The 12,855-nt window shown below is 36.1% G+C and overlaps 1 protein-coding gene across 1 annotated transcript in view; it reads left to right on the top strand.

Moving 5' to 3' along the window:
• USH2A (usherin) overlaps positions 1–12,855 on the top strand; it is a 414,010-nt gene that overhangs the window by 212,918 nt on the left and 188,237 nt on the right. Inside the window, exons 34-35 of the mRNA XM_054394908.1 lie at positions 3,285–3,432; positions 9,571–9,722. Coding sequence (XP_054250883.1) covers positions 3,285–3,432; positions 9,571–9,722 — 300 coding nt within the window. The remainder of the gene's footprint in view (positions 1–3,284; positions 3,433–9,570; positions 9,723–12,855) is intronic.

Here is a 12,855-nt window from a genome sequence, read left to right as displayed (position 1 = left end):
GGGTTTTTTTGTTTGGTTGGTTTTGTTTTTAAAAAATATTTGCATTGCGTCAGTGGTAACCAGAAAGTAAGAAAAGATAATTTCTTCTGGTGGTGAAGAAAAACGGATTTATGCAGATAAAATGCAATGGTCTGTTATAGGTTAGACAATCTAAAAGTCCTTGCAGCCTTGAAAATGGCAACTCTAAAAAAATGCGTGAAATAATAATATATTATTACATTAATTTTGAGGTGTGCCAAATAATTTTGAGGTGTGATACCTTTCTTAAAACGTTTGGATCCATTGTATATAGTATTTGTCAGATTAATTTGAGGAGAATGTAATGTTAGAGATTTACAATTTATGAAGGTTAAATGTGGACAGATGTTGTACTTGACAAAAGAAAATAAAAAAGCCAAGCAAAATAACCCAAAGCACCCAAAACCCCAAAACAAATACATACTTGGAAAGAAATTGAGATATTTACTGTTTCCCATATATTTTAACCTGAATTTTAATGAAACTTTTGCAGTAAAACAAACAACAGAATCACTACAACACTGGAAATGTAACTAAATGCTTCCTTTCATTTTGGTTAAATACTTTATCAGCCAGAATGTTTTTCTTTTCCTTGTTTCCCAGGCAATACTAATTTTTTTTGTTTGTTTGTTCTTTGTATCTGTGCAAAAATTGATTTTGCTTTATGTGTTAAATTGGAAGCTGAGTTACCCAAAATTGCAGGTTTGAACACTGAAGTCAGGGTCTCCTCATCACCAGCCCTTTCAGCACCTCACAGGCAGCTGGATTCAACTTTTGTGTGACAGGTTGACATAAGTACATGAAATAAAATTAACAAGATGTTTATCTTCATATGCTCTTACCGATTTTCATAATTGATTACTGTCATTTAATAAGCAGCAATTGTATTTGTAAATGAGTGCAACAGCTTTTATAAGCAAATCTAATGCTTCTTTCCAAAAGTCAGCTGAGGAGTCTTTAAGGTCATATCCTCATGGATTAGTGCAAAGGAACTTGCTTTTGCTCCGTTCATGCCCTGAGGTGGATGGCTGTGAGCCAGGCCAATCTGAAAGCAAATGAAAAGCTGAAAGGCAGCATTTCGTAGTTGGGGTGGCACACCCATTTATAGGACTTGATTGCTTTTATGATTTATCTGTTAAGCTAATATCTTCTTATGTCTGTGCTGTGTGGGTAAACTAGCTCAGATGGTAGCTGGAAGATCTCTGTGTGGTGTCTCATTATGTAGTTTGTAACTGTCCTTTGGCTTTTGAGATGATTTGGTATTTAAAAAAAAAAATTGGCCTCAAATCTGTTGACAATGGTACAATGGGGCATGATCTGGGTGTGGAATTTCATGGCTTTGAGTATCACTGGATGTCATTGCCACAGTTCCAGCAAGGTCACATCCATTTGGATGCCCTGATCTAAAATCCTCCTATTTAAAATGTGGATGAGCTGTCTTTTACTGATTTTCATAAGAAGAATCAGAAACTTCATACCTCAGCAAGTTTCAGAGGTACAAAAATTGAAATTCATAAAATGCAAGAGCTAAATGAATTGGAAGGCTGCTGTGCCCGAGCCTTTGAATGAAAAAGCCATCCGCTGCTGAGGAAGGCTTGGTGGAATTTCTTTAGCAAGGTGGTAGTGAATGTATGAGGAAGAGGTCTTCCAGAGCTGCTTCTTCATGAAGCCAGTAGAAGTGAAATCACTGGGAGAATAGCCTGCCATTGCTGGAAGATGATGTTCTTAAAAATTTTCCTTAGGGAGGGGCCGACAGTTATCTGAACATCCATCTCAGACGATTTAAACACTATCACATTTAAAGTCATGTTCCCAAAACTGAGGTTGCATTCTTTCATTTTTGTTTGATAGCCCAGACTGAACACAGGGGTCCATTCTGTTGTTGTGTTGGGAATGTAATTTCCAGTGAAATCAAAACTATCCTGTTGTATAAAATAGCCTCTCATTTACAAACAGTTCTTATTTTTACCCATGAGGCTAGTATACACGTTGGGAGAAGAACTCCTGTCTCTTGTTATTGGATCTTAGTGTAAGTAATTGGGAAACCACAGAATCAACCAGGTTGGAAAAGACCTCAGAGATCATCAAGTTCAACCTATTACCTAACACCTCCTGACAACTAAACCATAGCTCCAAGTGCCACATCCAATCTTTTTTTTGAACACCTCCAGGGATGGTGACTCCACCACCTCCCTGGGCAGCTGATTCCAAAGGCCAAATACTCTTTCTGTGAAGAACTTTCTCCACACTTCAAGCCAAAACTTCCCCTGGTGCATCTTGAGACTGTGTGGTCTTGTTCTGCCACTGGGAGAAATGACCAACCCCAACCCGTCTACAACCTCCTTCAGGTAGTTGTAGAGAGCAATAAGGACACCCGTGAGCCTCCTCTTCTCCAGGCTAAACAACCCCAGCTCCCTCAACCTCTCCTCATAGGGCTTGTGCTCATGCCTCTCACCTGCCTTGTTACCCTTCTCTGGACACGTTCAAGAATTTCAATGTCCTTCTTAAATTGAGGAGCCCAGCACTTGTAAGGACAGTAGCTGTGTAGTCTTATGTTTGTGCATGTAAAACTTTAAAAGCCTGGTATATGGGGTGATATGCACATTTTCTTGCACATTGTATTGTTTCACAATCAAGCAAAATGAAAAAATCATGTAATCAATCTTCTCTGGTAACTGAAATACAAATGATTTAAATGATTTGACTTTGTTATCCATAAACATGTAATAATAACTGTTACATATTGATTTATAACAGAGTTTCACTGTTTTAATTGCATCTGCACACCACTCTTTGTACTGTCAAGAAGTGTGGGTCTATCTGAATGGTATTTCTTTCTCAATGACTATTCATCAAGATAATTGTTTAAGTGAATTGCAAGTTGGTCACTATATTCTGTGTCTGGAACTTGTGTGAGATTTTCAGTCAATTCCAGAGGAGTTTTGCATTGTAAATAACATATATTGTACTGTAATTTTCTTTGACTGTGGCTCTAAAAGCAGCAGAAATCTAATTGTGATTATGACTCACAGCAAAATGCAAAATGCTGTGAGTCAAACGTTAGTATAATGTTTTAGCTGTATTATACTTAGAAAGTAAATAGCACATTTTGTTATTTAAGAAAAGAGGTAAACAAGTCTATGCTATGTGTCTTCTATGAAAAGCACACTTTCTAAGATACATAAAAATGTGAAACTTTAAAAAAAAAAGTTGCTAAAATTATAGATTTTACTCTGAAATATGTTTGTTTGGATTAATATTTTAAGGCTTGCACTGGAGGTGGATGTTCAGTAAGTGAAGCTAACACAGCTATAACAGATGAGAGTACACCAGAAGGTGTTCCTGCTCCAAAAGCCCAGTCATATTCATCTGACTCCTTTAACATCTCATGGACTAAGCCTGAGTATCCGAATGGTAAGTGAACTCTTTTAGCCTCAAGTTAAAAAGATGATTAGTAAAGGTAAATTAATATTCTAAATGGCAGCTTATATGTGGTGCTTAATTTTTAATGATCATTTTAGCACATAAAATACCTGAGATAGTATCATTGTCCGCAGCTAAGAGATTGTGGTTTTCAGCCTGTCGTACGGTTTCAGTGGCTCAAAAGTGCTCCCTTTTGATAGTTCTTGTGTACTACATCTCATTGTTTAATGTTTTCTAGGACAACTGAGCAGAGGAATAGGCATTCTTGGAGAAATATCCTTCTAGGTTGTTCACTGTCTGATAAAACATGAGTTTCTTTTACATTAATTGGTGTTTAATAATCATTAAGATTTCTGTTCTGCAATAGACATCTTAAAGGTGTGCATTTCTGTGGCTGTTAAAGAATATAATTTCTTTTGTTTAGAAATATTTTGCATTGTAAAATATCCACGTGTAAAAGTTTTGAACAAATTTTACATGTCTAATGGTATTCATCTTGATTTTATTTTCATGTGTGTAATGGTTTAAATCATAGCTCAGGACTCTATGCAGAAATCGCTGAATTTAAAGCACCAGAAATCGCTGAATTTAAAGCACCAGAAATCACTGAATTTAAAGCACCAGAAATCGCTGAATTTAAAGCAACAGAAATATTTTTCTTTGTTGTCTTATCCTAGTGATGTATACCAATTATTTTTCACAGTGGTTTCACGTGAATTTCTTGTTTTCCCTCGCTTTCAATTGTGGTAGAGCACATCCTACTTGTACAACTTCAACAAGGGCGCTTTAAATGATTCCCCGAAAACTGATGATTGTGAAGATACACATCTATAATGTTCTATAAAGTCTTACATTACTTTCAGAAAGAAACAAGAGTATGTCATCTGCTGTTAAATAGCATATTTGATATTTTGTGGCTCTTTGTATGTGAGAGATACTGAAGGATGTTGACGCTTAGCCCCTTAGAAACCCTCTAGCATTTTTTCTAAAATCCTGTCAGTATGTGGGAAAGGCTTAGAGGAAGGCAAGGAGGAAGGAAAAAGGGGATGGAGAAGGGAGGAAGGAAAAAGGGGATGGAGAAGGAAGGAAGGAAGGCCATATATGGCTTAGTAGCTAGTATCTGAGGAATTTTCGTTTAAATGGACATTTTTTTACATGTAATAGTTCATGCCAAGACCTGATCCTTTTATCCCTGCTTTGTGGGGAAAAAAAAATCCAAATAGTTTAGAAAGTGGTTTAACTAATCAAATAAATATAAATATATGCATACATATATTCATATCTGCATATCAAAAGCACAGGGTAAAGAACTGTAGTTTGATAAGTAAATTTCCACAAACTTCCTTTAAAATGACTGAAAGATGGGAATGCATCACTGAATTTCCATGTTGTATCTTTTTAATAAGGCATTTGTATATACAGCTTGGCTCTCCTTTTAAATACAATAAATAGATTGCTGTGAAAAAACTAAGGGTGTTAGTGCACCCTGGGTAAGTTTGCAGGTGACATCAAATTGGGTGAGGTTGTTGTTCTGCTTGAAAGTAGTAAGACTCTGCAGAGGGATCTTGGCAAGCTGGATCGATGGGCTGAGGCCAATGTGAGAGGTTCAACAAGGCCAAGTGCTGGGTCCTGCACCTATATCATAGCAACCCCATGCAATGCTACAGGCTTGGGGAACAGTGGCTGAAAAGTGCCCAGTGAAAAAGGACCTGGAGGTTACTAGTTGATAACCTGCTGAATATGAGCCAGAAGGGGGCCTACAAGAAAGCTGGGGAGGGACTTTTTAGGATATCAGGTAGTGATATGACTAGGGGGAATGGAATAAAGCTGGAAGTGGGGAGATTCAGGCTGGACGTGAGGAAGTTCTTCCCCATGACAGTGGTGAGAGCCTGGAATGGGTTGTCCAGGGAGGTGGTTGAGGTCCCATCCCTGGAGGTGTTTAAGGCCAGGCTGGATGAGGCTCTGGCCATCCTGATGTAGTGTGAGGTGTCCCTGCCCATGGCAGGGGGGTTGGAACTAGATGATCCTTGTGGTCCCTTCCAACCCTGACTGATTCTATGATTCTACGTATGCCCAGGTGGCCAAGAAGTCCAACAGCACCCTGCCCTGCAGGACTAGAGAGGTGAAAAAAGAATAAGCTCTGAAATTTTCACTTGATCAGGAAGGTTTGCATTGTTCAGTGACTTTGCTTTGTTCATTCTCAGTATATCTTCTGGACTGCCTAGGGGCCGGCATCCTTTATAATTTCTCTCTGTGTCAGTATTTTAAAACTGTATAGGAGGCTGAAAAATATCACAGTGTAGAAGACTGAATCATGAGAAAGACCAGCAGAAGGAACCTTCTCTTGGATTTTCTTACTGTGGCATTTTACTGGTATATTCTCATAATCAGAAGCTCTAATATGGCTTTTTTGTTTTGCAAAAATTAGAAACTGTTTCCCACTTTTGACTTAATTTGTTCAGTCTTGGTGAGTTTCAGTCTACTAGGTATAAGTAATGCTTTCTGAGATTACTCATCTTGGCTTTGTTTCAGCTGGAACCCTCAGAATTGCAAAGATTGGCAGGTCATAAATTGTCATCTCCTTCGCAGATCTCTGTTGCCTTTCCTTTACCTCGCTGCTCCTTTCTTCTGATGCTATATGACAGAATTTACTGCTTATTTCCACAGGCTGAGGAAGCTTATCACCTGGTTTAGTTTAGGGCAAATTCATATTGTTATGTGAAAAAGTTTCACTTCATAAAGAATGGGAAATTATGTACCTAAATCTTGGTTGAAAGTTACTTAAGAAATGTCATTTGTATACCAAGTGCAGAAAAAAAGACATTTGGAAGGTGACATACTGAATATATTTGTAAAATGTGTATTTTCATTTGTCTTATTTTCAAACCAACACTGAAATAGTTGATGGGACATGGCTAAGAGGTGTGCTACTTTGCAGTGGAACCCTGCTCTTTCTCTATCATGTCACATATGTAGATAGTATAATATAAGCAATATTGTCAATTTATTTGAGTGCAAGATATGGAGAGGCTTCTGAAATGACTTGTGGCATCAAATATTCTGTACTGAGCCTTCATTATTTTGGTGGCCTCAATAAAGGATCATCTGTTCTTCAGAACATATCCATTATGGTCTTGCCACGTGGTTGGAGGGCTGCTCCTTTAAAACCCATTCACATAAAAAAGTGGACTTAACTTTTCATCACTGAAAATTTTCCTTAGATGGTAACAAATTTGACATGTCTATGGGTCATAGATCAAATCAAGTCTTGATCTGGACTGTGTCTTGCAAGGCTATATGGAATTTCCATGAGAAGTATTAGGTATAGTAAAAACTTATTTATAAAATTGCTCCATGAACTGATGCAGTACTCATTCCTGCAAATCATTGTGCTTGTAAGACATGCCTTCTGTTTGAAGTCAGTGAAACTGATTTAGGTAAAAGTATGTTTACTTGAAGTTTGATTTCTAGATTGTACCTGATAGCACTTTAGATTCAAAACCTCTTTTCATCTTTAATGTCTGGAATATCATTGACAGATTATATGGCCATACCCCCAGGGGGTAGAAGAGGAAGGAAAAGAGGAGAGTGTGTAACTTTCTTGTTAAGCTTAGTTTGCATTGTTGGATTTCTTTTTAATAGTGAAGCATAATTATATTAGAGTCAGTAGAGATTTTGTCTTCAGTGAAACTGAGATTTAGTCTAGATACCTAGACCTAATCATTATGAAGAAAATACATCTTTTCATGGTGACCATATGCCACTTATGGAGCCTTGTAAATCACAAAAATGTGCTACACTCCTCAATATTTAATGTATGGTAAATTTCAGGAATATCTAACAAGTCTTGAGAAGTATGTAAACTTTGAGTCACCTGTGAACTTTTTCTCAGTATGCTTTGGAAGCATACTGGTGAAATAGAGAGGTTAATTTATTTGTCCCTAGCTGGAAAAAATTATTTGCAAATTTGGAAAAATGGCTTCCCATCTTGAAGTCAGACTATTAGCCCTTTTGTTCTGAAATGTACTTTATTTTTTTTCTTCCTTTTCATTCTGTGATTTTCTCCATCTGAGTCATGTAAGGGAAAGGCAGAAGTAAAATCAAGAGATAATGGATCAGCTTATTACAGATGATTGTTCTCTGAGAATACTGGGAAGACTGAAAAAAGTTGACAATGTTGACCATCAAGCTGCTGCTCAGTGTAGATGCTGCATAGTGCTGTGTTTTTAGGAACACTTTAAAAGAATTGTCCAGTTAATTAATACTCAGTTGCAGTGGGGATCCCACAGAGGTACATGTGCCACTCACATTAGTATCAAATGATCTCATTATGATTCATGCTGCTACCATAACTATCAAAGGAATTAATAATGATTTGTCTATTACTTTAAAGGGTTAGTGCTACTGGTATAGGCACTTAAAGTACTTCAGTGTTGTGGTTTGTTTTTTATTCCCCCCCCCCCCCCCCCCCGTAAAGGACATCCTTAATGACAATGTTCACTTTTTTTTTTATATAATTCGTTTATTTAATGTAGGGCAAATACCAACCATTAATGCCCTTCCATTACAAGCAACTAGACAGAGAAACCCAAGGGATTTTTGCTGGGAAGCCTGTCAAATGTGGTAGGATTGATAGTGTGAAATTTACCAGGACTTCCTCCCACACACACATCTCTGCTGTCTGACTTGAGTTTAGCCTCTTGCTTTTCTAGAAGAGAAAAGAATCAAGGAGTCTGTGAATCACTTCCCATACTCATCTCTGCATTGCTTTAGCATATAAATCTTTTGAAGTATAACTCTTCGAAGCTCAGCTGAAACAGTTGTGGGATACACTTTTATTTATGAAGCATTTCTCCATCCAGATGAGGGGAAAAATATTTTCTCAATTTCAACAATCTTCTTGAATGTGGTTTCAAACAATTCCATTTTAAGGGAAGGAAAGATGAAGTGATCTACGCTTTTACAATACGAAGATGTTTTCTACAATGGAAAGATTAGAAGGCATCCTCTGAACTGAACTCAGTTCTAATGAATTCTATAGCTTTGTGCTTATTTGCCTTAAGATTTCACACTTAAATAGCTTTTAAAAAAGGAGAATATTCAGAAGTGGAAAAGATGGAGGAATAGCCCTGAGAAGAATTCCTTTGCAAACACAGCTTCCAAAGTCTAAGCAGATCTGTAAAATTCAGGTTTTAGTCAATTAAATTCAAAACACTGTGTATGTGCAGTCTGTCCTGTCCTATCCTATCCTACACCTTCAGAAGAGCAGAGATTTAGATTTCCTTGTAAATAAAATAAGCAATCACCTGCAATTCTTGAGTTAGTATTGCTACTTACACCAGGAATATCATTCTCTTCTCTATCTAGAAAGTCTAGCTAATATTTGGGTTTGGTTTGCAAATATTTTTTTTTGTTCAGGTTGAATAAGTAAGGAATAGTTTGTTTCAGGACTTTTTCTACAGCATTCTGAGAAGAAAACAGCAACCCATACTCTTTTGTGGTTTTGTTTAGAAAAGTGGTTGAAACTGTTTTAAAACAACCCAAAACCCTCATAAATTAATAAAGTATCTAGTTTGTTGACAGAAAAGACAGAAAATATGAGATAATTATCAACAAGAATGAGTATCAATAAGGTGTTTTGAATGACAAAATTAATTCTTGCCAATTTATTTGAGTTCTAACACTGGCCTGAATTGTTCTTCAGTGTTGCAATGATCACTTCGTTGTTTCTAAGTCTAGTTAAGCTGTGAGATGTTTTTTGTGTTTTTCCAGTTTTTGCTTCAACAGCTGTGTGTAGAGCAGACTGTAAGACAGAATTGCCTCAGTTTTCCTAATTTCAAGGTGATGTTAGCTGCTATTCAGAAACAATTTCATAATCTTTGGAACGATGTAATTGTTTTCAAAAGATGCAAGGCTACTTGCATCTACTTGCAAGGCTTTCAACAGCTAAAGACTGTTAAAGGGAGTTTGTTCCTTCTAAGAATTACATACACTGCTAAAGACTTACCTGTTTAACTGTAAACTGGTTGAAATACACTAAAGTACCACTTTAATGTCTGTAGCATCAGTTTTCTTCTAAACTCTGTAGCTCTTTAGATAGTAAGTGACTGCTATCACGTTGTTTTCTAGGTATTATTACTAGCTATGGATTGTATATGGATGGTGTTCTGGTGCAAAATTCATCACAGCTAAATTGTTATGCTTATGGACTTGCTCCTTGGAGTCTGCATTCCTTCAGAGTCCAGGCATGTACTGCAAAAGGTTGTGCTTTGGGTCCATTGGTAAGTACCTTAATTTGCATTCGGGGAGTGTAATAAATGTCAGATGACAGTGAATATCAGAGTAAATGGTGATTATTCACTCTGGTCAGTACTAACCCATCTGGCAAAATGTGACATTTAAGAAAAAATCCTGTTTAAGAGCTGCTAAAGATTTCATAGGTCATTGTTAGGCACCATTCCAAAGCAGAACGTAGGTACAGTGGGGGGAAAAAAGGCAAAATTTGAGGCTGAAATTGAATAGAGTTAATATGTTTGAAAGGTGCAGATGTGCTTTAGCCAGATTTATAAGGATGTATATAAAGAAAGAGTTATTGTTCCAGTAATGAGAGAATTTCCAGCTGCCTGCCTGAAAGGACTGAAGTTAATTTGAGAACTGCAGAAGCCAGAAGTGGCAACAGGAGCAAGGAAAATATGGTGATTTGTAAATATCTTTTGAATGCAAGTATGTGCTTGAAATATTGCACTCAACATATTTTAAGTCTTGTACAACACTTCGTTTTTTTTCAGGGTTTGAGAATACAGGAATATTAAATTTGACATGTGTAAAACAAGCCTTCTGAGGATGTTTTTGTTTTCTTAAAGGTTTATATATATATAGCTAAGCTGATAAATCCATAAGATTTCATAGTATTGTAGCTGATGAATAACTTGAATAATATCTTCAATGCTTGGTTTTATTTTCAAGCATGACTGAGAAAGAAACTTGTGTTAATACTGAGATTTAATTTTTTGTTTAATCCAGCTTTATGTGTACACATTTAATTTTGCTAACAATAAAAGGAAGGGAAAAAAAGGTAAAACAAAAGGAATATTTGGGAGTTTTTCTTGTTCTGCTTATTTTTCTATCTTAATTTAAAATATCACTATATTGTACTCTGGTTTTATAAATAAGCTTCCTGATTTTCTTTCCATTATGTAATAAACTAGTAATATTTACAGTATTTTTTCCAAGATTACTGTCTTTCAAATGCTGTTAACACTGTCTATCTGTAGAAGAAAAGACTTTATTAAACATTTTACAGCTTGCTCTGCTTTGAAGGATATTTACTCTTAAAAGCTCGATTGGCTTCTTGCCAGTTTTTCTTGTACATTTTTACAACTTCACATATACTCCAAAAGCAAACCTTTTTGCAAGATATTCAGTGTGTAATAACCTAACCTATGTGTTAGCAGTGCTAGCAGTGGTGTTTAAGACAAGTTGTTACCAGACTTTGCATGCAGAGGCAATACGCATGTTTTCAGTACCTCTGTTGTACCAAACAGGCATCAAAAGAACAGAGCAGCAGTAGTTAGGAGTTAAAAAAGAAATTTTTTTTAGTAGCCTTTTTCACATCTCCACTGAACTGCAGACTTGTAGCTTGACTTCTGAAACAATTGAAAGTAGAGGTCGCTGTAGCTGATACTCATCTGCGTCTCTTGATCAGTACGCAAACTGTTTTCCAAAGCCAGTGATCCATCTCTAATCACAGGAATTGGAGTACAACATCTTTATTTAGGCTCACCTAAGTGCTGCCAGGAAGTTAAAGCACCACATCTTCATTTGCTTGTTTGAAAGATTTTTATATCAATTACAGAAACAATCCAACAGTTAAAAAAAAATGAAAAAAAAAAAAAAGAAATGCCAAATGTTTTGCCTCTACTCTAAATAGTATGGATAGTATGGAAATGTCCCCTAGCAGTAAACTGATATGCTTCCAGCTATTTTTGGTGCTGATCTTCTGCCTAATGTGCCCTAATCGATGAATGAATGCTCTCTGACTATCCTAAACACGAGATTTCTCCAGCTCGTTTCTGAAGGTGGCTCTGAAGATCTTAATCGGTTATGAGAGGATTAGCAGTTGCTGCATTTCAACATATTTATTTTGTCTTTGCTTTTATTAAACTTTTTCCCCCCAGTGAGGTCAAATTGGTAACATGTAAATAAAGAATAGCTAAATTTTAATCTCTTTCTAGTGAAAGCCCAGGTATCACATTTTTGTCTGTTCTAATTGGGTTTTGTTGATTAAAAAGAAATAATTATGTGGATTATCAAGAAATAGTGTAACCTCTATTAGATTCTTTACAGAAATTCAGGAAATTGAAAGTTCTGGTGATTTTTTTTTTTCTGAAATTCTGCTGATTTTGAAATGTGATAGCTCTTGTAAGTGAAAAGAAATTATGATAGAATCATACAATGGCTGAGGTTGGAAGGGGCCTTAGAAATCATCAATGAATACTTGTCATCTCAATCTACTGCTATTAAATATTTAGCTTATGTGTACATGCCAGTAGTTTGTTTTTTAACTTAGATGGTTGACTATTATTATTCCTAGCCAGTGATTTCATGTTACGTATATGATAGCAGGGTAATTGTATTGTTATTAATAAACACATCTGAAAATATTACACAATTATGTATAAAGTAATGTTTAGGGAAAAGAAATGTGAAACAGGCTTTCTGTGCCATATGTTTATATACAAGATGTGGGGTTTTTACACAAAACCCTACCTTCAAATTGCAGTGCAGAGTTGTGGGTGTAGAGGATATTTACAGGTGATGATTCTAAACATGGGCTTAATATTTTTTATGCTGAAAAGAAGATCATGAAGAAGAGGCTAGAGAGAATACATCTGTTGCAGCTTTTTAGGATGTGTTACAGGTTGCACAAATTGATACTGTTTTAAGAATTATTTTATCCTCTTCAGCAGAAAAAATCTTGTTATACATTTCTCCATGTTTCCAATGTGGTGATATCAGAGTACCTCCATTTAGCAGTACTACTTTACAGGAAATTATTTTATGTAGAAAGCACAGTTCACTCAAATTCTTCTGTAGGGATTTTTGGACTGAAATACCCAAATAATCAATGTGGCAGTGATCCAATAAATCCATGAAGCATTTGTTTATCTTTAAGAATGTGCTTTATCCTGTTGACTTCACTGCTACTGCTCACCTACTTTAAATATAATAGTGTGACTATAGAAGCATATGTAGAGATGTTGATGCACATCAAGATATAGCCTAGCACTTATAAACAATAACCTTTCCAAATTTTATATGATAAAAGAGCAAAACATTCATGTTTCAAGGACAAGGAAAGTATTTTGGGTTATTTTGATGATAGAGCAGGTGTGGCATGTTCAAAATAGCATT

Source organism: Indicator indicator, chromosome 2, assembly GCF_027791375.1.
Source record: "Indicator indicator isolate 239-I01 chromosome 2, UM_Iind_1.1, whole genome shotgun sequence".
Classification (NCBI taxonomy): Eukaryota; Metazoa; Chordata; class Aves; order Piciformes; family Indicatoridae; genus Indicator; species Indicator indicator.
The sequence above is the reverse complement of the archived record's forward strand: the minus strand, read 5'-3'. Positions and strand labels throughout refer to the sequence as shown.